The 26,464-nt window shown below is 53.1% G+C and overlaps 8 protein-coding genes across 8 annotated transcripts; 4 read left to right on the top strand and 4 right to left on the bottom strand.

The window, feature by feature from the left end:
• Positions 1-527: 527 nt before the first annotated feature.
• On the bottom strand, positions 528-2,129 carry A1O7_01983 (uncharacterized protein; the record flags this gene model as incomplete). The annotated part of the gene is made up of 1 exon (XM_007756019.1): positions 528-2,129. The coding sequence occupies one exon, from the start codon at positions 2,127-2,129 to the stop codon at positions 528-530; it is 1,602 nt and encodes a 533-aa protein (XP_007754209.1).
• A 1,083-nt stretch (positions 2,130-3,212) lies between these two features.
• On the top strand, positions 3,213-4,457 carry A1O7_01982 (uncharacterized protein; the record flags this gene model as incomplete). Its single annotated transcript, XM_007756018.1, has 1 exon — positions 3,213-4,457. The coding sequence occupies one exon, from the start codon at positions 3,213-3,215 to the stop codon at positions 4,455-4,457; it is 1,245 nt and encodes a 414-aa protein (XP_007754208.1).
• Positions 4,458-6,539: 2,082 nt separating this feature from the next.
• A1O7_01981 (uncharacterized protein) lies at positions 6,540-8,871 on the top strand (the record flags this gene model as incomplete). The annotated part of the gene is made up of 6 exons (XM_007756017.1): positions 6,540-6,630; positions 6,760-6,854; positions 6,927-7,221; positions 7,272-7,978; positions 8,030-8,508; positions 8,559-8,871. 6 exons carry the CDS (start codon positions 6,540-6,542, stop codon positions 8,869-8,871), a joined length of 1,980 nt encoding a protein of 659 aa, XP_007754207.1.
• A 5-nt stretch (positions 8,872-8,876) lies between these two features.
• On the bottom strand, positions 8,877-9,689 carry A1O7_01980 (uncharacterized protein; the record flags this gene model as incomplete). The annotated part of the gene is made up of 3 exons (XM_007756016.1): positions 8,877-9,054; positions 9,103-9,419; positions 9,477-9,689. The coding sequence occupies 3 exons, from the start codon at positions 9,687-9,689 to the stop codon at positions 8,877-8,879; spliced, it is 708 nt and encodes a 235-aa protein (XP_007754206.1).
• A 400-nt stretch (positions 9,690-10,089) lies between these two features.
• A1O7_01979 (uncharacterized protein) lies at positions 10,090-12,522 on the top strand (the record flags this gene model as incomplete). Its single annotated transcript, XM_007756015.1, has 8 exons — positions 10,090-10,959; positions 11,015-11,133; positions 11,171-11,440; positions 11,504-11,603; positions 11,651-11,772; positions 11,822-12,023; positions 12,091-12,241; positions 12,296-12,522. 8 exons carry the CDS (start codon positions 10,090-10,092, stop codon positions 12,520-12,522), a joined length of 2,061 nt encoding a protein of 686 aa, XP_007754205.1.
• Positions 12,523-16,409: 3,887 nt separating this feature from the next.
• On the bottom strand, positions 16,410-17,801 carry A1O7_01978 (uncharacterized protein; the record flags this gene model as incomplete). The annotated part of the gene is made up of 1 exon (XM_007756014.1): positions 16,410-17,801. The coding sequence occupies one exon, from the start codon at positions 17,799-17,801 to the stop codon at positions 16,410-16,412; it is 1,392 nt and encodes a 463-aa protein (XP_007754204.1).
• A 2,132-nt stretch (positions 17,802-19,933) lies between these two features.
• On the top strand, positions 19,934-20,263 carry A1O7_01977 (uncharacterized protein; the record flags this gene model as incomplete). The annotated part of the gene is made up of 1 exon (XM_007756013.1): positions 19,934-20,263. One exon carries the CDS (start codon positions 19,934-19,936, stop codon positions 20,261-20,263), a length of 330 nt encoding a protein of 109 aa, XP_007754203.1.
• A 3,862-nt stretch (positions 20,264-24,125) lies between these two features.
• Positions 24,126-25,787, bottom strand: A1O7_01976 (uncharacterized protein; the record flags this gene model as incomplete). The annotated part of the gene is made up of 1 exon (XM_007756012.1): positions 24,126-25,787. The coding sequence occupies one exon, from the start codon at positions 25,785-25,787 to the stop codon at positions 24,126-24,128; it is 1,662 nt and encodes a 553-aa protein (XP_007754202.1).
• Positions 25,788-26,464: the final 677 nt, after the last annotated feature.

The following is a 26,464-nucleotide window of genomic DNA, read 5'->3' as shown; positions in this document are numbered from 1 at the left end:
AAGCGTCATAGATGGCTCAACCTGAAGAATTCCATGCACGGGAACCAGAACGCGAGATGTGCTCCAGGTGGATGCACGAGACTGGAAAATGCAGGACCTTGGGGTTGCCTTCTCTATTCAGCTATTTCAATTTTTTCAAAACAGTACGCTCTAGCAAAGGGACAGAAAAGAAACCTAAAATTAGCAACAGGATGAGGCCTAATCACTTCGTATACAGGATGCTGCGCGAAACCCGACACCGGGCCAAACCACCTCAAGCCCAACCGCAGTCCGCCGAGGTTGTCTGTTACCATTCGTGTGAAGCATAATGCAGAAGAATGAGACGTAACAAAGGGCGAGCCCTGAAGTGATTGCACTCCGACCGCATTCGAGGCAGGATACAATTTATTTGATGTAATGCCAGAGATCAAGAAGACAATGCACTGGAAAGGAAGGGATAAGTCAGGAAGAGAACATTCTGAGTATTGTGTATTCGGTGGCAAAATTGACTTGGCTGCAGGGAAGGCCGAAAGTGGTATGTGTCCAAGCTATGAGGATTTCTCGGACACCTGTAAGGATCGGAAGCCCTGGAATCGTATGGCCTGCTTGATGATCTCGCTGGTGCGGACGGATGGGCCTAGTCTGAGTAGAGGCGACGAGCCAGTAGGCACGGCTGTGTCGCTTGCAATGCTCTTCGGTTCGAAGTATCGGGAGAGAGTATTGGCTCGCATCGTCTGTTGGTCAGCAAGCGACCTACGCGTTTTAAAGTCGGACGCAGAACCGTCATTGAACCAGTATGCCAGGAATGTGCGCTCCAAGAGGTCAAGATCCGCTCCGGGGTGCCGCTGCTCTACGATAGAGATTAGCCTGTCCAAAGTTCGTGGGAGATGGAACAACCGCTTTAACATCCAGGCGTTGATGAACATGGCAGTCGCAAGGGCGGCGTCGTCCGTGCTTTCGAGAGTGACTTTGAAGTCGTTGTCGTGTGCTTCAAGCCTTTGGCGGACCACTAACTGCCTGCCTCTGTCTCTAAGGGGCACTTGGAAAGATTGCGCGGTCAAGCCGTCCTCGAGATGTTGCAGTCCAGCGGAATCCTCGTCGACCTCGGACACAGGGAAGTCGTCTTTTGAGAGTGACTGGGCGTCTGCGTCGTCTATGAGTTGTTTTAGTGCCTGCAGAACTAGCCTCGCATACTCCAGCTGTTCCACTAACTCGTCTGCTTCGCGCTCGGAGGATTGGAGGAAGGCAAGAGAGTCATCGTCTAAACTGACGCCTAGCTTCTCTTTCGACTTCTGCTCCTCCAGGAGCTGTGCCCGTTCCGTGTAGAGATCAGACAACTTTTCCTGAAGAGCATCTACATCGCCGAGTTGAGTCAGGTATCGAAGGACGTCGGCAGACTGCTCATTCAGGCCATTTCCGACAATGGCTGGATCTTGCGGTAGATCCGTGGAGGCTTCATGGTTCAGATTCGGGCTGGTCGGCGTCGACCGGAGCAAGTTGTCCAGATAGGTACCAGAACGGTGAAGGGATTGGATGATGTCGTCTTCGATTTCCCTATACCTTGCTTCATCTGCTTGCAGAGAAGCAAACTGGCCATTTCTGAGAGTGTCGAATTGCTGCTGGAGATCCCGAACCTTGGTCGCAGGAGCATCATTCCCGTCGGAGGGGCCAGGGTGCTCGGTAATATGGCGCACGAACTCATCCAAGGCACGGAGGAGGCTTTCGATCTGCTTCAACAGTGGTCCTCTTGTGGAATTCAGCTCAAAGACCCGGTCCAGTACGCGTTGGTTTGTGGCGCGGACGACCTCGAATGCCGAGACATAGGCGTCAAGCGACGGGTTCACTCTATGCGACTCAGTGCGATGGGCGACATGTTGTTGGCTCTGCACATCGTTCTGGAGGCTGGGGTCCCTTGGTACGGACGTCTTCGTCTCAGACAGCGTAGCCTCCTCAAGGTCTTGGGGCTCATCGGCACCAACGCGCGGAACAAGACTCCAGGCCGATGACTCTGCCGGATCACGTTCGTTCGAGGCATGACTTGCGGCACTTTCAACACTGCTCTCGGAGGTCGGTAGCTGAGTTTTGCTGTAGGGACCATTGTCACCCGGTCGTTCCCTGCACGTCGAGTGTAAGCAAGGAAACCAGGACATAGTCGACCTCAGCCCTTACTCATTGCGAAAGTATCGGTTCCACTGGAAAAGCCGCCTGTGCAGAGGCCACTTGGTGAAGAAATCCCATGTTGAACGCATTCATACCTAGGTATGTGGATGCCATACATGAATGACACCCGTGCAATGCTACTGAACAGGAAGACGGACCCAGAAGTCGAAATCGGGTGCTGGGCTCGGACAGGAGGGTAGGAATAGGGTCCTTCTTGAATAACAGGCAGACCGCGCGCTCCACGGTGCACGGGGCAGTTGACGGTGGACGATTGACGTGCCGCACCTCCCTTGGCTGAATTGTTTCGGCAAGGATGTCGATGGCATGCTTCGGGTTCTACTGTAGGCTTGGGGGTTACCGGTGGCTTCCAAGGGAGCCTGGGGTGCCCTGCTAGGGGACCCTAGGCACGCTTACTGCGGCGCTAAGTGCTGCCTTGCACAGGATTGGCAGCTCCCGCGACTCCAGAAATCCATGCCACGACCACTTGTTCAGCCTCAGCAATTCCCCAACGTGGCCGTCCGATAACCTCTGGTCAGGCGGACCTCATCCTTCAATCAGCACCTGTGTCCGTTATGGTCAATACAGTCAAGCGTCTCGGTCTAATTGTCGCGGTGCCCCTAAAACTCCGCAAGCCCTCTCTCGAGTTAGCCGCCGCCATGCAGCACCGCATACATCCTCATTCGCCAGAGGCGACCGTCGCTTGCTCCTCCAGCCCGTGGGTGCATGATTCCTCGACACCGGATGCTAGCTGGACAACTGAAGCCATAGGGGTGGTGCAGGGCATATTTGTCGAATATGCATGCCCTCCCACGTTTCGGCAGCAGCCAGAGCAGCTGAGTTTGCCGAAGCAGACCCGCAGACAGAGCCCCGCCTGTCTCCTTGCGACTATATCTCTCACGATCGGCCCAATGCGTTTACAGAGAAGACCAGTCACATTTTAAACTTGAGTTTGATGCTGTGCGCTATGTGAGATCGACATGTCACAGCCCAGTGGTACCGATCCCCGTGGTGAGTACTCTTCATCGGTCACAAGAAAGAATCGGGTGTTGACGTTCCGGCAGCAAAGGGGCGCGATGGGCGGGAGAGTGGAAGCAAACCCAAGCCCGGAGGACAACCAAGGTGATTGCTATGTAATAATTCAGATATGGCTTGGTCGCTCACCATCACAGCAACGTACCGCGATACTGGCCAGAGCCACAGTTCTCCAGCCATCCCCAGCCCGTCTACAGTACCTCCCCAAACAGTGCGAGGAACCCAGTGTTTCCTCGCCCAAGGTGAGCATTGCCCATTCAGACAAGAACGCACTCCTGATCTATCGCAGTCCGCCCTCCAACTATGTCCCTGCTCCTGGCCCCGTAAGGGCTCCAGCGCGCCAACCAGTCCAACACCCACCAGTTCAGCCTGCTGGCCCGGGCATGGAAACTTACGGCTCCGCCCAAAGTCCAATTCAGCAGACAACTTCGCGTGTCCAGTCTTCTAATGTACCCCGTGGAAATGACCCGCCGCTCACAGGTAGACCGATAACAAACGCATCTACTTACGGCGCCGGTCAAGCCGCTAAGGGTGACACTGTGGAAAGCCTGCTCCCAAGGATCGGCAACATCGATCTTCAAAGCCCGCAAAGGCCTGACCAGAATAACGTGCCGGGGGCTAATCAACAACCTCAGGGCACCATTTCGCGTGCCCCAGCAAAGGGTCAACCCGAAACAACGCCGAGAAAGTACTCTGTGCCAGCCGAAGCAACCTTCTTCCACCAAGATCCGACCCAGCTGGATGGAAGATACGTTGTCAGGCCTTCATCCTTTTACGTCGTCGGCAGAGTATTTGCCGTGCTCTGGCATGAGGGCTACAACACCGGGACCTCTCAAAATACCTACATCAGTGACAATAATGACAACAAAGTTCAAGTCAGCACCGGACGGTACAACGAGCCCATCTACAGCTCGATTCGCCGGATGGTCGTTGTCCGCCAGGATCGGGGTTACTGCGTGTGCCTCCAGATCAACACTTACGGCAACCGTGGCCTTTCCAAGTTTGGGCGCTCTTCGGAGGATGTTGAGGCGCATTCGCGCATCTTCATGGTCGGCACGGAGCCCAAATGGCTCGACAGAGAAATCCTTATCTCGAGCAAGCGGGACATCGCCGTCAAAAAGGCGAGTCCCGAGCAGAGACTGTCGGTTGCGAGTCGTCTCTGTTATGGCCGAGTCCACACCGTGGAACATACAGTCAAATCGATGGACGTCGGGCAGGTCACGGACGACGCGCTACCGTACTTGCAGATTTATTTCCGAGACCGCCAGAATCGGAATGTCAGGTAACTACAGCAAGAGGACGACTTACTTACCGAACGTTCCATGGGACAGGACTCTACGTTAAAATACGTTCGACATCACGATGACCCCGACTCATCGTTACGTTTACTTCTTCGCGCAGGCCCGCATATGGCAGGACCTAAACGTTCTGTAATGCGCCATGGGCCTCACTTCTGGGCTCGTACCTGACGATGGTGCTCTTCACAATCACACCAGTTTACGGGAGAGGGAACTGCAGGGACCAGAAAACAGTAATGGCTCGGCTTACTTATCAGGTTGGCGAAAAATGATGCTTTGATCGATATTGCACAGCTCGGAGGATGAGGATTTGTTTTCAGCTACTGTATCAGCATATTATATTAATATTGATACCGATGAATGAATGAACGAAATTATGTAATAGCTAGGTCTATGTATTTACAGCCGGCATCGATGAGACCAGAAAATACTACCTAGGTAAGTAATTTAGACTACAGCATGTACGATCACATTTGGCTGGCAAGTCTTCGAGTCAACTACACATCCCACGCCGACGACGCTATGACCATCTCGTTCCCCCTTGCGATACTATGGAATCTGCATTGTAGCCCGATCACAGCGGCGTGTCAGCAGTATTGTGGAGGGAAGCGCCCCCTCTCCCTTCCTCCCCACATGCCCAGCGTGGTCGATCCGTCCAGCTCGACGGATGCGGTCCGCAGAGCCTCATTGCGGGGTCGCTGAGCTGAGCTGAGATGAGCTGGCACCACTGCGATCCCGATCTTCCAAGCGACACCACAAACACGGGACTGTCGCGAGCGCAAATTTGGCCCTCACACGCCCTTCCGCCGGCCCTTCGTCAGCCTTTGGAGACGTGGTGGGTAGTGTCCAGTGTTCAATGTTCGCTGTTCAGCTAGTATTTGTGCTTACAGTACCACACCAGTAAACAGGCTCGTCTTTTCGTAGGATGAGCTCCCAAGCCATCTCAGTCTACTCCGTAGTAAGTTACGCAAGAGCAGGTGCGCGACTCACACAGGGACGTGGACCTACAGTACTCAGCGATAAGTACGGCCAAAAGGGAAAGCCTCTGAGCACGGCAACTCAGCCCGTCCTCTCAATCGCCTGACCACTTGTCCTTTTCTCGGTGCTGGTGCGATGTCCAAACCACTGTAGATTGGCATCGCATGTCTGCATGACCGCATGGCTTCTGGAAGTTCGCCCTACACGATACAAGCGATGCGTGCATACACCAAGTAGACAGCGATCGGTCAGACGAATGGACATCCTGCGCTTCACGATCGAGGATAATCCCAGATACAGTACATATTGAAGGCGTGCCTATTCGTAGACTGGCGACGCAACGGCTTGCTTCGGCTACGCGCGGGCTGAATACATCGTCCACCACGCGCTTCTCAAGTCAGAGAGCAAATCATCGGGTGGTACGGTATGCACACCGTCCCACTGCATTGCCGCTTATGCATGGCCCTGGCTGCGAAGGGAATGGTTTACATAGTAGCCAGTGAGTCACACTCGCCCCCTCGTCACGGGATGGAAGGCGGCAGACACGCATCCCACTACAGTAATGCTGCCTTTCTTCCCGCTTGCTGTACGTCATTCCCGTCTCGTAGTGATGGATCATGATGCTCGTGTGTGGACATAGGGGAGTAAGAGTAAGCGGACGAGCACGAGGGATCGTGCGATCGAGCCGAGCTGCACGGGTGATGCGGTCTCTGTGCGACATACACGGTACTCCGTGATGTACACGTTACTTGTTCTCTGCGGCACGACCAACGATCTCAACACCACGATCTCGGTTGGGCAAGTGTCGCCAAGAACAGCTGAAGCCACGGGATTGCAATTCCAATGGCGATCACTTGCATCTCCATCTGGACCTTTGTATCGTACAGACACGTAGGCCTTGTGCGACTGGAATTGCTGTTGGCTGGTACAGTCTGTCATTGCCGCTTCTCACCCCGCACAATTCGTTGTGGGAAGTCTTCGGAACGAAACGGCACTCACGAGCTTTTCTCTTGGCTGGAGACTCCGCCCGAACAGTCCTTGACCCAAATTTGTGAGGACATGCGAGAGCTCGGGGAAACCTCTGTCGGGATCATGACCGTTAATCCGACCAACCACCCTCCCATCTTCTCGAGCCCCTACAACGATGGACGCACAGAGACCGCGCTCCTCCACAATTCCGGCAGTGAGCTTTCCCCTGGCTATCCTTTGCATCCATGCTGATTCTCCCCAAGTGTGATGGGTGCCGTCTCAAGAAAACAAAAGTCCGACTTCCATTTCCGGGCGTCTTTAATGAGTCCCTAACCACTTGCAGTGTTCCAAAGAACGCCCGGCGTGTTCTGCATGCATACAAGGCGGCGTTGCATGTCGCTACAGTGGAAAGATAATTCGTTCACCCCTAACTCGAAGGTATGTGCTCCGCTTCGCTAATGGACTGATGAGGTTCAACCTTCGGGCAGATATCTCTCAAATGTCGAGCAGCGACTCCAGGACCTCGAAGCGCTATTTGCTCGCCTTCACCCTGGTCTAGATCTCGAAACAGCCTTATCTTTGGGTCCCGAACGAGTAAAGACTGAGGCAACGGCAGTGGTACAGCCAACTCCGGCGCCACAAAATGACCTCTCGTACGCAAATGAAGACAACCTTGGACTCGTCTCCGACCTAGCTCCGAACGAGATCAAGGACTACGACTGGACAGAGGATACAACTTCCCTGGACGACATCGCTGACGGCATGGCGGCGTTACGTATTGAACCGAATGGTGCTGGATATATAGGTAAGGGTACCAAGGTTTTAATGCATTCCCGAATCATAACAGCTATCCAGGTGCCACGTCCGGGGTGGTCTTCTTACGGTCACTGCTGTATTGGGTCGGCAATCCCGCCATCCTGACCCGGTCCCATCTTCGACCTCCGGAGATGTCTGGACAGAGTCCAGAGTCTCTGGATGGTTCGTGGCGCTTTTCGGAAGCTTCACTCTCCCAGCAGATTAAGACCAAGCTCGTGGACTCTTACTTCGCAAACTACCACGTCTCATACCCCTTTGTCCACGAGGCAACCTTTCGGGCTCAGTATTACGAGCTGATTCCACGGCCCCAGCAGAGCTCCTGGAATATGCTTTTCTACACCATCCTCGCGCTTGGGTCATGGACGTCGGTTCACGACCGCACTGAGCTCGACGACCAACTTTACCAACGCGCTACCTCTCTCGCCAAAGATGAATCCATGTTCGAGTCCGCCAACCTCACCATCGTGCAAGCGTTGGTCTTGCTAAGCAATCTCAGCCAGAAGCGAAACAGACCAAACACAGGCTGGAATTTCCTGGGACTTGCCACACGCATGGGATTGAGTCTCGGCCTGCACTGTGAACACCCCAGCTGGAATGTCCCAGTTCTACAGCAGGAGATGCGCCGGAGGGTTTGGTGGGGCCTTTTCATGTTTGACAGCGGCGCGTCAACTACCTTCGGGCGAGTCATCTTACTGCCTGACCGTAGCACCATGAATGCCAAATACGTCTTGAACATCGACGACGAGGTAAGAGAAACGGTCCACGTATATTAGCTCAGCTACGCTCACTGTTGGCAGCTACTAACAGCCAGAACCGCCATTGCCCCTTCCGAATCGCCTCACCCAACCATCTATTCCAGCATGAAAGCACAGGCAGATTTCCATGTGCAGTCAAACTATATTTCCAATCGTCTGCTGTTGAACAGATCGATCTCTGCCGAGGAAGCGCTTGGAATGGTCGCAAGTCTCGATCAATGGGCGACTACGTTACCCTGGTATTTTCAAATCCAGGAGGAAGTGTCCTACTTCGAGGAGTGGTACCTATTCGCCAGATCCCGCCTGTGGTGGCGTTTCTGGAACCTGAAAATAATACTCCTTCGCCAACTCCTCCTGCGACAAGCCGTGAACTTCGGTGGGCAGTCTCCGTATTCAACGGCAGCATCCAATGAAGACAAGTGCATCACTGCCTGTTTGGAGGCCGCTCACTTAACCATCAACTCCATAAATGACTATCTACACGATGCAGAGGTAGGCAAGCTAGCAGGTTGGTACTCGACGTAAGTACATCCTTCCCGGTCTCGACGCTAAACATTCTCACTGACTGCAGTTACTTCCTCTTTCACGCTGCACTTGTCACCATGATACCCGTTCTGGGCAACATAAAAAGCGCATCTTTGGAGATGTGGCGTGCAGATATTGACATAGCTCGCAACATCCTTCGGAATATCCTAGCCAAAAATCCCTCGGCAATCCAATGCGCGGAGATACTTGACCGCCTGGATCAGCGTAACAACTTGGGCGAGCTGTCTACCAATCCCGAAGTCCCAGCGCCGTGGACCACGGGCCTCTTTGCGTGGCCAACGGAGTCCGACGAAGTCTTTGATTCGTTCTGTTGGGATCAAATCGGTCAGGACTTCTGAGTTCCCTAGCAAACGATTTTCAGATTGGGTTCAGTAAGGTGATTTCGGATGAGCTCCGCATTTGGAAGATCGTTGTCTTCAACCCTCCGCGCCGCCAGATCTCTTGTCGATTCAATCCCGGCACGGAGGTGTCGAGCAATAAGTCGCTCTTTGGCGACATCGGGCGGGGTGTCTACAAACCACCTGAATATTTTAGTCCTTGACTTCCCGAAACTTTGCTTTTTCACATACCTCTCATCAACCTGTTCGGCAATTTTACACCACGGCTGCTCATCGGAGAGAGTATAGTTGCCCTCGATGATGACTATTCGAGCTCTTGACGATATTTCGATGTCATTGGCCACTGGATCTTGCTTTCCATGGTCGAAGCTCGGTGCAAACATCAGAACTTCGGGTTCTCCTGAGAAAGTAACTGGTTGGTCTTTGAGCATTAACACAAAGTCCAGAAAGGCGGTCACATCGAACGTGAAGGGCGCTCCTCGTTTGCGGAATGCAAACGCCGGGTCGGGAAAGCTTGCTAAGGCCGCTTTGGAGTAATGAAAGCCATCCTGGGCTCGAATTCAGCACACACTGCGGTTATCGTCATACGAAATCGCTTGACGCACCATGGGCACCACCACAATGCTTCCGGCGGCTTTCTTGGAGAGGATTTTCAACAAGGCAGAGGAAATTGTGGACTTGCCCGAACCAGGGACGCCAGCCAGTGCAATGAGGAGTCTCCGGCGAGGCAATGAAGCTTGCTGCGCAAGAAGGCCTGCAACCCGCTCGCACAGGATCGCAATCGTTTGATCGAATGGTGCAGCAACACTATTATCCATGTTGGCCATGCTGAAGTGGGTGCGCGACGGTTGCATTTGTTGGTGGACTGCACCAGTCTACACAGTTCGCAAATGTGCGAAACGTCGACATTTCTTGCGGTATCGCCGGCATCGAGTGCGCCGTCGAGAATCTCGCCCATTTGATCACCCGGATGATAGATGGCCGGTCAAATTCCCCGGACGGGGTTAGCAGGACGTTTTGGCTCATGTGCCGTTGGCATGACCGTAGTGCGCTCGGTACTGTCACACCGGATGTGCAGCCCTTAAGAAACACAATGTGCCGGCGGTGACGAGGCTTGCCGCGGAAACGCTCTCCAGCTTCTGTGGGTGCAGGATTGATCGAGCGTCTTCACTGTATACACTTCTGTCGTACCTCCTCGATAAGTCGAACAACGTCTCAATGGACCCAGATACCCCCATGCGAGACTCTGATGATACAAGACATTTTGTTATTGCTATAGACTTCGGAACTACCTTCAGCTCTGTTGCCTACGTCGGCTATTACAATGCGAGCCAACGCCCCCGTATCGGTCTACAGCAGATTGAGATTGTCGATCGGTATCCCTACAATCCATACGGAAACTTCACATGCCACGACGTGCCCACTGAGCTATGGTATTCTCAGCGAATACCGAGGCCGATTCCTCAAAGTCGTGACACTGTTGATCGTCAACCTGCAGAAGACGACGACAGTCCAGGGGGAAATGACCACCAAGCGTTCTCCGTAGGAAGTGCTTCGACTGGATTACCAGAGTCGAACCATCCATCGTCAATATTATCGCATCCAGAAAACAAAAAAGCGCCTCTCTTCTGGGGCTATGGCGTTCAGGATCAGCTTTTGGAAGCCGATTATAACACGGATCATTCAAGACATCTATCGAGATTTAAATTGATCTTGGACAAAAGCCCCCACACGGAGAAAGTCAGGAATGGTCTGTCGAAAAGTTGCAGCATACTCAAAAAGATGCTACTGATTAATGAGGATACCGATCTCATTGCCGATTATCTCGCACAGCTCCTGCAGCACACCAAAACAAGACTCATCGATTCAGAGGGATATACTGATGCCTCGACAGTGGAGTTTGTTCTCTGTGTCCCTGCCGTATGGAAGGCTGAAGCGATACGCCAAATGCAAATTGCATTGACTGCGGCTATCGCCAACACGTGCTTGGGCAAACTCCAGCACGGTACTATCGACAACCTCTTCATCGTTTCAGAACCCGAAGGGGCAGCTGCATGCGTTCTCGCTCGCGAAAAGACGCGCTTGAAAGTGCGTGGTTTGCTGGATCATTATCGTGGGAGTTACACCATGCTAATGTGCACAGATTGGTGACACCTTTATGCTGTTAGGCGCAGGTGGTGGGACCGTTGATGCTATAACATACACTGTGGACAAAGACTTTCCACTGCGGTTGAAGACTGAAGAAGTTGAACCCGGAGGCAAGTCAAGCATCAGCTACTTGCCACTAGCCGACTTACAGGATGATAGGTTCAACTTGTGGATCAAGTTTCATCAACGAGAGATACGAGGACTTACTACGTGAAAGACTGAAAAATGCTACCTACCTCGAGGACAACGGCGAAAGTCTCCCGACAATCATAAGCGGGCTAGTAGTCGAGTTTGAGAGGCGAGACAAGAAACGGTTGGACGCGAAATTCTTAGATCCGCGCGCCAACTACACAGTCAAGGTGCAAGGCCTCAAACATAGTGACAAGCTACGGTTCGAAAAAGGACGGCTGGTACTGAACCGGTAAGATATGATATCAATACCTCAATACAACATCGGCATCGCGAGACCTAACTCAGCGTACAGGAAGGAGATGGAGGTTCTCTTCTTGCCCTCATTGGAGGGCGTCGCTGAAATCATGAAGGAGCAATTGAGACTTGCACGAGAAAAAGGATGCGATGTGAAGGTAGCAAGCACGCCATATTTTTGGTATCAAGCTCATCTGATACGCAGAAAATTATACTTATGGGCGGCTTCGGACAGTCTGAATCATTATGCGATCATCTGAGGAAATCGTTAGCAACAGAATGCGGCCCTTGGGCACGAACAATTGTGTTCGAGACGTCAAAATTACCGTAAGTAAATCCATCTTCCGTTTCACTATCTTCTCTTGTTGACGAGCAGGTCGACCGCCGTGGCCCGTGGTGCCGTTCTTCGCGCTCTCAGGAAGGAAGATGGACCTGCCCGAGTTCTTCAGGCCAGCTACGGGTTCATACGAACAGAGCGGTACGGCACACAAGCCGAGCACCTAGGCCAAGTCCCGATTACAGACAAGATTGACGGACGGGAATACATAGACAATACTATCGAATGGATCATAAAAAAGGTATTGATCACGATGTTTTATAGCGTCTGCTGATCGTCGATAGCCCATTGCTGACACCTTCTGATAGGGTGACACTGTGGAGTCAGAGTACATTATCCCGAGAGAAGTTGAATACACATTCGCCATTTCCAGGAGAAAGCTAGTGGGTGCAGAGTATCTATACGTCTCTGACCGCCGCCATGAAGACCACTACCGACGCGAAAGTCCCGAGAACGAAGGTGAATCACTATCTAACTTCGGAGGCTCGAAAGCTAGGAGCTGACTAAGAACAGGTGCAATTCAAGCAGGCTACGTGGAGATCGATATGACGTCTCTCAAAACCTCTGGTCTCATCAAACCCCAACCGGTGCCGGGCAAGCTCCCTTGCTGGAGGATCAAAGGCACCCTCAATATCATTGTCAGCGGTCGCAATCTGCGCTACGAAATCAAATTGCCTGGGGATATAGCTAAAGTAGGGCAATCTTCCATTGCAGCTGCGTTTCGGCCAGGGACTGAATGACGTCAATGACAATTGATCTTCCTTCGCCGACATAGGGACTTCCAAATCTGTTCAGTATCCCCAACCACCCTTGCCTCAAATATGCGATCCATTCCATCAAATAGGGGTTATCAACACGGGGACGCATCTCGCAGCATTGGAGACTCAGTGGCTCAAGACAGAGCCTCGTACGCAAGCCGATTTGGTTCGATACATGGCTGACTTGCTGCTTGCAGTGGTGGTGGAAGTTTGGATATTTTCGCCTGTTGAGCAGACGCGGGCCATCGCACACTGACGAGGGAGAGGCGTGATCGCGCTGAGATACTGGGAAATTACTGTTCGCCGGTTTATTGAAATGTTCCGGTAGGCTGGCCGAGCTTCGGTCTAGGGACGAGAGGTTTGGGAAACGGTGCGGTTAGCTGAGACTTAGATGTACCTTCGGTAAATTTAGTCGAATGCAGTATGTACTTGTTTCCCTGAGGCGCCACTATATCGTCGTCGAACTCGTGCGAACGTCCAATAGTCATCACGGAAGGAAAAGGAAGAGTTTGCGCGGCCAAACCGGTAAACGCTCGCACGCAGCTGAGTGTTTGGCGTTGATGAGGTGTCCAGCTGTTGAACAGAAGAGAGCTTGGACCGATACTGCGTGACCGATAACCTTTAGCGTACATGGAATTGAGCCTCCGATACCTCCCCAAAGGCGAGCTCAGGGACAATTCCGTAAATCCTTGGCGCAGGGACAATCCAGAGCAGAGAATAAAAAGGTCGAGAAAGCCAGCGGTGCTTTTGACCATAACACACAGCCACAGGATTGAGAGAATATTAAGTAGGTGTAATGTTGATTGGCAACTGCCAGGGGTATTCGGGTTCTGCACTGCAGATGTCTGACCACTTGGTAACAGCACCACCCCACGCACAGTCGCCAGACTCACATTGAAAACTGGCATGAGCATCATGCCCATATGACATCAGAGAACAATACGGCATCGCAAAAACGATGAGCACCACGCCCACGCAATTCGAATCACACCACGCCCATGCGAAGATCTTGTTGTGGCACTGGCCGAGGGCTCGTGTTGAAGGACTTCATCGCCTATTTTCGCCTATGCTAGCTAGCTATAGGCAATCTAGAGTGAAAAGCAAATGTCGTAGCTCTCATAAGATACAGCACTGAAGGCTATACGCTTGATCCCTCTTCATCTTTATGATGTGTTTCTTGTGGCCATGAATCTCGTGATCACCTGTGTGCTACTCTCTAGTAGCGATTCGCTTTGGCACAGACCTAGAGTAATTCTCAGTGGTGAGTTCCTGCTTGCCCATCATGTGGGCCAAGTTCGGTAGAGAGCTGGACAGTCATAACACGGCCCGGAGATGGTTGGTGACAAACTCAAGGGTGTAGTTGCAGGACATTCGAAAAGAAGAGATCATAGCCAGAGAGGGTTTGGCGGGGATTTTGTATTTCATTGGGGGAAATGGGGCGTTAGGGCGCAGGAGGGACGGGATAAGAATAGGGAAGACAGCCGAAATGGGACTTGAACGGCTGACGGGTCGCTGGACGATCAGCATAGAGGAACGGTGAGCGGAGGGTGAATGGGCGGGTGAGTCGATTTCAAGAGCGGCGCGATTAAGGTGAGCCACACGTGAGCTTATCGTAGATTTTACTTTCCTTGTACGAGTACTGCTAAGTCAAAGACGGGAGCTCAGATGCCGAAACGGAAGTCGCTAAACCCTCAGTGCTTGTTTGAGTCTGTCTTGCCGGACCAGCTTTCCAATCCGCATGATCATAATCCACCTGCTAGACTCCACCGGCCAGAGATACCGAGCCCCCATCCTTCCTTCTGCTCACAGTACATTATTCCCACTCATCCCTTGTCATTATCTTCCTTTAGTCCAGTTTCGCGATAGGTATGGTTCAGCGAATGTGCCAGTCAATGTGTCGTTGCAATTGGCAAAGAGGTAAGCAACTGGGCCTCTGTCAATACGAACGTCCACACAAAGTATTGAGTAGAGGGATATGCGATAGTATGTTGTTTAGAAATGTCAGAGAGATCTTCGTCGTATCGGTGACAGCGCCTTTGAATTGCAGAGAGACGACGAAATATGTGTGGGCGGCTAGATGGATGTTAGCTTTATCGTCCCCACCAACTCTAGGCAGCGAAGGCCGTAGGCCGAGACTGGGCTTTGGAAAGCAGGCAACAATAACCGGGCCTGCAGGGGTCGAAACTGGGAACCCTGAAACGTAGGAAAGCCGAATTCAGGAACCGCTTGATCCGGAAGGGGCCGCGTTATGGGCCCCTACACCTGCGCTCAGGGCCTCTTTCAGGACGCTCAGGGATGCTCAGGGATACTCAGGGATACTCAGGGATACTCAGGGATACTCAGGGATACTCAGGGATACTCAGGGATACTCGTGGTGTGCTCAGGGCTTGCCAAGCCGCGCTCAGGAGCGCACAGCCACAGCTGAGAATGGCTTAGTCATGACTCAGGTTAAGTTGGCGGTTGCTCAGTCTGGAAACGGAAATGGACTTTGGAGAGGTCAAGATTCGCCGCTGAGTATTTCGGTATGAGGCTGAGGGATCGTCAAGTGGAGGCTTTGAGTACTTCTTGCGGGGGTGGGTACTGAGTTAGTGTGTGGATAATCACTGGCACCCACTGGGGGATGCTTCGAGCCTAAACACTTGGCTCTTCTTACCTGGGGATCTCCCGGATACTGGGTACTCGTACTCCGACGTCCTAATTAAGTTCACACTTCTCCGGTAGTGAACACCCCCGTCCCGACATCGGGCCAACTCCCGGCAGTGCTGCTAACTTAGTCGGTGCTGCAGTGATCCGTCCGCAGAAATCAAGTTAGGCTTCCCAAGAACATTCTACAAAGCTTACACAGTACCCTCCATCAGCCGGAAACTGCGCCTTCGAACTTGCCGTGACAGGACCAGTTGCCAAAAGACCATTATTGGCCGTCGTGAGAGTACAGCAGGGACCAGATGCCATGATCGCGGTCAAGCTGTGACCTGCTATCGGCGCAGGCTATCTCTAGAACGGTTGTCTTCGAGAAAGGCATGTCATGACATTTTGTGTTTTACTGCCTGTCAACTGATATAGAGACACCGGGGTTCGTTCAGTGAAAGGCGCCACCAGCGTATTGCTCCTAGGTCGTCCTCTAGGAGACGAGTTTGAATAAACCGCTGGCCAATCCGATGCGAATTGCCCGGTTGAGAAGAAATCCGGAATGCTCGTTTGTGAAATTGACCACTTTTACCATCCCGGTTTTATTCAGCGCCTTCTCATTTCAATTGGCCAGCCTCACCAGCTGCTCAGCGTTTCGAGCAGGATGGAGGCTGTGCACGCCAGAGGACAATGGTCAAAAGCACATGTGATAGTGTGAGAGCCGCTACACCACGTAGAAGCCGGAGACAGACGCACCGTCCCAATGAGTTACGGGCACCGAACATTGGAGGGTGAGGCCAACTCTCCAGGATGCTGTAAGCGATGCATCGTGTGACCTGCATCTCGGCGGTTCGCTGAACATACAATCGTGACAGGATGGAGATCACAGTGTCTCCCACGTCGAATACAACTGTGGTCATTTGAGTCGCCACCGCTAACGTGTCGGCGTGTCCTGTAGAACCTGGCTCCGGGAATTTGATAGGATCGTACTGTAGTGCGATCCAGGGTGTGTAAACTTGCAACTAGCCAGGGAATCCTGGTCGCAGCAGGGCTGTCAGCCGGTGTCAAGGCCCAGACAGCCTCATCTTGTTAACGTCGAGTAGGAAGCATACCTTCGGAGAACCAAGGCGCGCAACAATGATCTACAGCAGATGTACACATTCAATAATTGTGGAAGCATCCGAACAACTCAAGGGACATCTTGTAGGATCGAAAGTCAATGGCTTGGAGAAAACATGTAGTCAACGGAGAGAACTCGTGCCCCTGGCTTTTTGGCGTGCCAAAAGCCTGTGTTCCCGAACATCTTCGCGTGTGTTGTGCTGAGTATCCTCACGACGTTCAACCGGCTCGCTATTTCCATGCGTTAGCTGCCCATGCTCAGCGGTGCCCACTTCGGTCATGTTGGACCTTGGTTGACTGATGATGTATTTCGTGAGTGACGTCTGAGACTTCTTGGACTTCTTTTTGCCTGCCTCGTCGTCGAACCAGTGCTCAATGGGGATGTCGGTTTTCATATCTGCACGGCCTGCTTGCTTTCCTAGTTTTAGCTCATCGTCAACAGTCCTAAAAAAAGCCTTGCGTTCTTCCGGAGATTGACGCAACTGGTATAGGAGATAGGCGTTGACTAGTGTCTCTGGTCTAACAGGACTCTCATCCGTTACATGCTCCAGGATCTGTGAAAGGCTCTCGGCCTGGACCTCTTGTTGCGGGCCTGATGTTTCGCCACCTATTGCTGAATCACGGTCGGTTTGAGATGACGCTTCTTCATTGGTCGGGAAGGAACGAAGCTGATCCTTGGGGATTTGCACCTCCCTGTCTGGCAGGTTGTTGTGTAGTGTCTCCAGGTCCGCTTCGGCTTGCTCCAGTTCGAGGGTAAGCTGTTGCCTTCTCGATTCCAGCTGGGCCGCGGGCATCGCTACCTCGGGAAAAGCGCAAGCCATGACCTGCTCCTCGTCGAGGCCCATCAGGCTCTCCCTCAACAGGTCCACGTCGCCCTTTCTCGAGAGGTATCGCCGAGCCTCCGAGGTTTGGTCGAGTCGGATATTGTCTGCCGAGAGAACGGACGGGCTCGTAGCTGTGGCAGTGGGAGGCACAGCAATATCCTGCGCTTCAAGGATCTCAAGAGAAGTATCTGCTTCGACGCCAAATATCTTGGAGCCTTGGGCAACAATCTCGTACCCACGTGGAACGAGATTCTCGTCTTGTTGCAGTAACTTCTGCTCTGAGCTCTGTAAATCGGACAGCGCATCCCATAAATGTAGCAGAGAAGGATCTTGCGTAGTCTTCAGGTGCTCTTGAATGGCTAGCAATGCGACACTTCTCTTCCCAATAACCTCTCTTCGACAATCGCTTGCTAATATTAAATCTCCGGTCATCGAATCCGCCGCATGCGCCAGTCGTGACCAGCGATCGCGCAAAGCATTCCCACGGTCTTGAGTGTTGACGGGCTCATCTGGTGGACTCACATGGTCCACTGGCGCCGAGGTTCGATTCTCGCTAGCAGCCCGTGGGTCCTGAACTACATTCGACGCGGCTTCATCTGAGCCATGCGATGGCTGTACTACCAGGGTGGAGTGCCGAGAGGAGTGTGTTTCTCCCTGAGGTGTATCCGGTTGGTGTTGCTCTATGCTCATGGCTTCATGAGTTGACGGTCCGTTGTCTGTCTGGTCAACATTCCCAATGGGTGAAAGAACCTCGCTGCGGAAAACATTGTTGTCCACCTTTTTAGAGTCAGCTCGGGTGGCATCTGGGACCTGTTGCGGCGGCGGTGACTCCCGATGATTTAAATTCGAGCTGTAGACGTGTCAGAACGGTGCAAGGGGCAACAGGCTAGCGCTTGGGCGTACTCTTGCGGAGGTAGGGCGGCAGCTGTTTTGGTCCTGCTCCAGAAGAAGTTCATTCCGCTGACCGCTGAGTGGCGTGTTCATGGTAGGACGAAGGTGGCCCCATTCTGAGGCGAGATGTGCCATTGATATAAATGCGAAGCAGGGGCCGCGAGGCAGCCCAGCCAAAGTTGAGGGCAATAATAGCGACGGCGGATGGGGGGGTTGCATGAGGTGTGGATTGACGCGAGCCTCAGGTAGGTAAACGCCTGTCGGACCGCCAATTTGACCAGTTTGTCTCGGGCAGGCCCCTGTAATACCTGTATCGTTACCGACCAGCCCCGCCTGGGCCGCCTGGGGGAAGCACCTGCTCCCCGAACCACATCCCTCACCTGGCGCCACTTTCTCCTCAACCATTCACCCCCTTGGCCATATCTTCCCATCATCCGTCCTCGTCGTTGGTCTGGACAGGCTTTAATCTCAGCCATGAGCCAGCTACGAGCATCGCTCAGCTTCATTTGCTGCTTCAACCCCGCTCCCCTCGATGATCGTTCCAATTGATGTCTGTCGGCTTGCATTTTGCATGCACTCTGCTGCAGCAAGAATGCCTCTATGGGAGGGAGAGGGAGGAGAGGAAAAGAGCCGCCATCCTGCTATGAGCGTGGCACCATGATGCCTATAAGACGCGCCAATCGTGCGTAGCCAGTCCTTTACCTGTCCTTTTTCCCAGCCTCATCTGCCTTGTTTGTGGCAGTGTGACCTCTGGTGATTCTAGCATTTTGGATGTACTGGAGCTTCGAACACATTCTGAAGCCTGAGATCTGTTCTTGCGACCTTCTCTGGTACTGTGAGCTTGGTTCCCCCAGTCTTGGACGCACAAGGCGTCCCTTCCTATTCAACTGGAGTCATGTCTCAGCGTGATTCAGGTTACGGCCAGTATGGCAGGGACTTGCCCGATAGACCGAAGCATGGAAGATCCCAGGGTAGCGGTGGTAGAGAGCTGACGACAGCGACGCCTTCTACGCCACGGAGGCCGAGAGATGGAGACAGTGAGAAAGAGCGAGGCCAGCTGCAACGCGAACCTAAAGGCATTCAGTCGTCCGAGACAATTGAGAGGGGCAAATACAGAGCCGGAAGCGACGAATTCGCTTCTGATGATGGGAGAGGATTTCCCACTGCACGTTCAAGGAGTAGCAAAGCTTTCTCGGGAACCAGCGCTCAGAGGGACCACTCTCCAGCTCGAGCAGCATTTTGTCTGGAGGACGCCCTCTACCAACACATCCGAAATGTGGTACGAAACGACACATACGGGATACTGGTCGTTGCTGAACGACCAGACCTGTTTGGGGTCGACGATTATCTCTTCCTCCTAGAAGCCATACAATGTGATATCCCGGCGGAGGCGAGGTTCCGGCAGGCCTGCATCAGGCTGTATTTACTGGTCAGGAAGTACAACAGCCTTTCTGAGCAAGATTGTCAACGCTTCAACCCTGAACTAGAAGATAGGCGCAATCACACCGAGGGGACGGTGCAGGCAGTGGAGGCACTCGTGCAGCAAATGAGCAGAGCCAGAGGCGTGCGAATGCCGGGCGGAGACAGCCTGTCCGTCTCCAGGCTCAGCGCGACGACGCCGGCGCCCGTACGACCGCATGGGCGCCGGAGGAGTGCTGGCGCGCCGTCCCAAAGGTCCGAAGATACACGGCAGTCGAGCTTGGACGTCGACTTCATCCTTAAACCCAGTGGCTGGTTTACTATCGGCCGGGTGTTTATTGTACTATGGCATGAAAATGATACCAGTAAAAACACGACCTTGACCACCGCGCAAGGTGGAGTCTCTTCCCAAGGACTCTATGGGGAGAATATCTTGAGTAAGGTCCGCCGATTCGCCATTGTACGGGATGGTGGTCACGGATTCAGCTGGGTCATTCCAATCAACACGTATCATGGGCAAGGTCTCACTAGACGAGGGTTCAACCAACAAGACTGGAGAGCACGCCATCATCCACATGGATGGTACACCGCCGCAAAGCCTCCGTGGCGAGCCGCCCATGAGTAAGCGTCCCATCACCGTTGTACCCGCAAGCGAGGACAAGAAGCTCCACGAGGCGAGCCGCATTCGATTCGACAAAGTCTTCAGCATCGAGCACAATGTGAGAGTGAAGGAAGTCGGAAAGATATCACCAGATTCGATGGCTTGGTTCTGTCAGTACTGGCGGAATGAAGCCATCGCGGCCGCCAACGCCGTCGCTCCAAGATCGGGTGGCCATGTCTGAGTCACTGAACGAGATGTTGCGGCAACCCCTGTGGAAGGTTCATGCAACATGATATACGTTTTTGTTGCACAGTGCTCTGCAGGTGCACTGGCTACAAGTCCCTCGCCTTTTGGTTACAGTCTACCCATAAGATTGGAAACGGCATTTCGACGGACGAGGATCCCGCCTTGATCCCGCACATTGTTCTTGTTGAACGCCCTCAGTGACTGACTGGACGCAGCCTCTGTCACCCCTTTTCTGAAAGCCTCGTTCGTTCCTAAGTTGCAATTCGTACACCATATCTGGGTGGGACCGATCGTGGCTTGCCTTCTTCTTGAGGTATGGTGGTTGCCTTTCCTTAGCTGTGCTGGGCTTTGAGGCTAGTAATCTCGATACGACAGGCCACGTCAGATAATGAACCATTTATCAAAAGACCGACTACCAGTAAACTTTCTGCTTTCAGCGGGAAATAGTCCCCACAATACTCCCTACAAGGTGACGCTATGATCGCATCGCGGATCCGCCGGCGTCAATATTGACCTGCTTGCATGATGGCTTGAACCCCACTTTCCCAGCCTCGTAGCCTCGTAGTAATCAGAAGGAGCATCAGGCCAATGACGTCAAGCGTGAGCCGCATGAAGAAACCTCGACAGCTTGTTCCATCTTTCTTCTGTACATTTGTTCTTCCCATCCCACAGGTATCCCACCCCAGCCTAAACACCACGATCCTCTGATACGTACTGTACTACATATGGAGTACTGAACTTGGAAACGATTTTTGTTGACGTAATCGTTGAAAATAGTCCTTTATGGCTTAGCGCATCAGCTGCAATCCTGCTCAGACGAATACGGACTAAGTGCCCCATACAGAGCGCGGAGTCCGGTCCCCTGCCCTAGTGTGGGCGACAAGATACACTTGTACCGGTAAATTCAATTCTCCGGTGGGCAGGACAGAAAGAGACCGCTCCCTTCCGTATCAATTCGTAGGGTCCGACAGTATGACACACTAAGGCAAGGTCTTTATCTCTGGGGAGCACGACAGTGGCGGCTACTGATATCCTGACCGTCCGGAGTACAGCGAAACTGTCACGGTGTCGATCCGATCCGGGTGAAGCGGACATCCGTCGCCGATTGAAGAGAACGGGATACGATTACGGACCACGCTGTAGGTTCGGTCAGAACAAGCACGGTTCAGCTCCCGATTCTTCATCGAGCGATGGTGATTAGGCCGCCCGGGCTGCTCGACGTCGCGGCGACGGGACTCTCAACCAGCCATTGCCACGACCGGTGCGACGTGCTCTGATGCCGTGGAAGTGCAGCCTCAGAGAGCAGGTGGTCGCCATAGCGGTTTCCCGCCGTCACTGCCTTCAAATGGCGATGGCGCTCCACTCGATCATTGAGACCACCGCCTGACACTTCTTGAGACGGAGCCTCAATTTGACGCGCGGCAAAGAGACTCCAAACTAGCCACTCGATTGTAAGGAGGGATCGATGCCATAACCTTGAATTTCGAGAAATACTGTCTGAGCCGTCTCGACCGTACGAGCCCCAGACTCGCAATCAGCCCGTCATTTCAACACCCACCAAGACATTGGATGCAGCACAGATTGATGCTTTTGGACTGTCACCCGGACCAACACTTCCAGTAGTGCAACAGATGGCTAGTTGTGCAGTCCTTCGCCCAAGGCAAGGCGGCGGCTTAGAAGCATTGCATCGCGAGTAGGTCCCCGAATGAGGACAGAGGATGATGACTGTAAGGTCTGATAGGTTCTCAAATATCCAATTGACTCGATGAGAGCCCAACATCCCCGGACATCCGACCAGGAAGCCACGCCATGATCTGCTGTGACTCACCGCCCTCCCCAACTCTACTGGACTTCCGCTTCTCGAACCTCATGGCTTGCTCGGGCAATAGGTCGTTCTATTGTCAACATGTGCGTTCCCAGCTCGCTTTCCTTGTGCGCCTCCGGGAAGATGAGGCAGACGATGGGAAGGTAAACATTCAGCGAGCTTTGCCATCTGTCATCCAATGCCAGGAGAAACAGACAGCTTCACCAAGTTTGGAGCCAGCCTGTTGGATCCGAAGAAGGCTAACACCAATGCAAGCTTGGCTCGTCGCGGAGAAGGCGGCCTGTATCCGCCCTGCTGGAATCGATGACGACTGGCAGGACTTGCGGTCAAGCAAACCTTGCGGCCCAATGTGATGCGGTTCCATGCAGCTCCACGTCCGGGATTGACCAATGGATCGTACGCCCGTCGTTGGCACTTTGAAGTCAAAGTCAACACCTCGCATCGCGCTATCGCCTTGCGTGCAACAGCCTGGTGGAAAGCACACTGAATAGCCACTGGAGCCGCTCCCGGAACTCAGCATGTATTATTTCTTCGGAACGGCGGGCCCGTGTTCAGAACACGTCTGCGCTGGAGTATGCCGTGCAAGCTGGCAATGGAGGAAGACCCTCGGGCGACTTGACCACGGCAGCTATGTACACCGCAGGACGATGCTCTGAAGCTTCCTCGACAGGTGGTGGGTACAATCGTAACGACGCACTTTCGCAATTCATGCCTCATCAGTAAGTCTCCTTCCTGGACATTCGCTAACGCCTACGCTGTATGCAGCGAGCCTCATTCTGCATATTTGGCATTCCCCCTGTCGATCCACGGCAAGGAATTCCGCGGCTGGATGAGGTGGCAGTATTACCTTGAAGGCGCGATCACTGTGCGGGCCGCGTTTGCCATGGTCAAAGTGACTGTGTCGAAGAGTCCAACATCCTACTCGCAGTCACCGAAAGAGCGGGACTTGCGTGGCATGAAGTCGGCTTCTAGCAACACCGACGCCGGATAACAACTCTGCAGTAAACCTCCTCTCGGCCTTTCCGACACAGCCTTCACTGCTCGACTGTCCCGCTCTGCTCGGGTGCCCATGGATGCCGTGGCAAGGCATATCAAGGCTTCTCTATCACCGATGGATCCGTGACTTGGAACTTCTCAAGCAGGGCAAATGCCATAAGGAGCACAAACTGTCAAATGGAGCTATCCAATACACAGTAAATTCCACAATAAGGCTGGGCTGGTTTGCCCAGTCGTGGAGCCGCTCAGCCAGCCAGCTTTCAGCCGCGTGATTTGAAACAAGGGTCGTCATATTGGTCCTCCAAACAGGGCCGGGAGACGTGCATCGGAGTCGTCAAATGAGCATGCCCCGATTCGTATGGCTCGTAACACGAACCTGGAAGTTTAGCTCACATTGAGGCACCACATGCTACCTATCATCTGTGGTAAACCTACACGGTCAGGCTCGGCACATGGCGAGACAAACACCAGCGGCGCTTTGGTCTGGTCAAGTTCACTGGGCTCGGGAATCCAATGCTACGAGCGGGAAGCGCCCTTTTTCTCCTCGATGAGCCGGTATTAAGAGGGTTGTTTACAATTGAACCAACTGTGGTCGTTTTCCTGATTCCGAAAAAGGCGGGGAAGTCGCAGTGGGCAGATGGGTTCTTATGCACTTCTACAAGGGTGACCGGCTTCAGGTGGTGTATGCAAGATGATCCTTCCGTCAAATGAAGGGTTCCGGAAAACTCACCGTATGAAAGGGCGGAGGGAAGTTATGCCGCCTGTATGCACGATTAGACGGCGAAGACGACATCGAAACCCTGGCTCATTACTCGAGCAGAGGCCGAGGCTGGAGATCAGCCATTTTGTGAGATGCTGAGACTGCACACCAATAAGCCTCAGATCCATCGCCCAAAGGGGCAAAAACCCCTTTTGTTGCGACAGAGTTGTATTTCCGACATGTCCGGAAATTTGAGAGCAGCGAGCCTGATGCAAGCAGCCGTCAAGACCCTGATATACATGTGAGGGTTCATGAAATGTACCAGCCACGACTTCATCACGAAGCCAACGAGACACTATCACTCGGTACCGGAGGGTCTTGCTGGACTCGGCCTGTGCCAGGGTGACTATGGCTCGACACTCTTCGTTGGTGAGTCTTCCGATCGGAATAGCCTGAGGTGTGCCGACGTTTGGGTCGATCAACCTGCCACAGAGGCTCCCGCATTCCTACTGTACCAGATGTCGGAGTCAGCATCAGGTCCATGTAAGGTTGAGGAACGATCGAACTCCTTGGGTCTTCGCTCCAGACAAACGGAGATGACAGGCCTGCTCCATCCACAAACCATGTCGCCTTCAACAGTTCTGCGGTTCTTTGAATTGTAAATTCCCCAGCAGTGTCTACCCATGCTGCCAAGCGAGCAAAGGACCACCACGAGGCCTGTATACATCCGAGGATCCAGTGAGACACATAGTTTGTCAAATCGTCCACGAGCTCGTCATCCACTGCCCACTTGACAGCCAAGTGAGGGACGATGGCAGGAACAGATTCTTGCTCCTGTAGACTGTCCACACGCTCCAGCTGTTCCAAGACAGTTTGACCTAAAAAGGAATCCATGTCAGCATTGCGAGCCCTGTAGTCCTCGTCGTAGAGCCGTAGGATCTGACAGTCGCCATTCTCGGGAGCCTGTGTGTATTTCCCAGTTTCCAAGTCGTGGAATTGATGGAGGCCAAATAGAGCGTTTGATTGTCTTGAATCATGGCGGGACGCTTCCGAGCTCATAGCCTCGAGCTCGCTGATCTGGGTGCTCAATCTTGCGATATGTTTCAGCATTGCACCACGACGTTCACCAAAGTCTTCCAGAGTATCACGTGAGAAAATGTCAATGGGAACACCCGCTGCCGCTCTCATCTCCAGATCTTTCCGTAGCGCTGCGTATTCTTTTTCCTGCTTCTCAAGACTCTCCTTCAAGTGTCGTCTTTCCTCCACCAGTGCCAACAATCGTTCTTCTGCAGTTGCCTCGTCGGGTCCCGGTAAATACGTTTCGCTTTCATTGGCTTTCGCAGGGCGACGATCCTGTTGATGCGTGGTTCCAGGATCGATATCCAGGTCATCATCTCCGTCAGAAGCCGATGGACCAAGTACGGCTTCGTACAGTCTCCGTTCTGAGTCTTCTAACTCCCATTCTTCTGGTAGAAGATCGCTTTCGACAATGTCCTGAACAATGTCCTCGGAGTTGAGTTCATCGCAGACCATTTCCGCAGTCTCCAAATCTTTCATGAGTGAGTTCTCACTGTCAGAACGAACGGAATGTGCTTCGATGGCCTTGAGAACGCGCTGCAGGGCACCATGGAGGCGATGGCGCGTAGCTTGTATTTGGCCTCGACCGTCCCTTGCTCGCACTCTGAGCCGTCGCACCTTTCGCCTCTGTTCCGCGAGTTTCTGGAATCTAGAAACGAAATGTAACTGCTTATCAATATGCTCAAGGTGATTTTCTGGGGGTTTGGCGCCCCGCGAGGTGTTCGACACAACATCCGCTGTTAAGCGAGGGAAAGACTGGTCCTCTGGTAAGGCCCAGTCTGCCACCGACCACGAGGGCGTCCGAGAGGGATGGAAGTCATAATCGATCATAGCTAGATCCAATGATATTCTTCTGCCATCTGTTTCGTCTCTTTCTTCGTCTCCATTGATGGTTGGGAGGACCTCTGCTGGTCGTGGCATGTCGGACTCTCTGCGATGGTTGAAGTCCAGCGTTGAAGTCTCCCCATCTTTGACGGGCGGCTGAGGAGGCCATTGAGGAAAAGCCACGACCCTGTAGTCCTAAGTCAGTCCCAAGTCAAGAAACCGGGAAGAATATTGTCACCGTGCAAGATCCGGTTGCAAGAGTATACCCGAATGCTGGTGTAACTCGTTAGATGGAGAGTCCATAGACAGCACATTGCATCCACAATCAAGTAACACGAGCAGCCCGCACCGGGAGACTCAGTCGCCAAAGCCGGTACAGCTCCGAGAGCGACTGGAAGGGGCAGAGGTCAAAGGAGCACGGAGCATGGGAAGTCAAACAGCCTCGGCGAGGTAACAGACGGTTGTAGGGTACAGAGCAGACAGAACAGAAACACATTGCTAAAATACACATCACTAGAGCAGCATCAGCCATGGCTGCAAACATTACACCGTGCAGGACCAATGGCCAGATGCAACGTGCCCAGTACCAGCATTTCAAGAGCGTCCCTTCCACAACGACCTGTTCTTCGAGACGCAAGGTTGATGGCAATCACAATGGAACAACGCAAGCCGGCAGATGTGTGGCGGCCGGCAAACGTCTGATCCTTGTCTCTAACTTAAGGTCTGCTGATCACGCCGGAAAAGGCTCTGACAGGGGCCCCGGGTCCGCGCCT

The sequence above is a fragment of the Cladophialophora yegresii genome, assembly GCF_000585515.1.
Source record: "Cladophialophora yegresii CBS 114405 chromosome Unknown aczIN-supercont1.2, whole genome shotgun sequence".
NCBI classification, from domain to species: domain Eukaryota; kingdom Fungi; phylum Ascomycota; class Eurotiomycetes; order Chaetothyriales; family Herpotrichiellaceae; genus Cladophialophora; species Cladophialophora yegresii.
The sequence above is the reverse complement of the archived record's forward strand: the minus strand, read 5'-3'. Positions and strand labels throughout refer to the sequence as shown.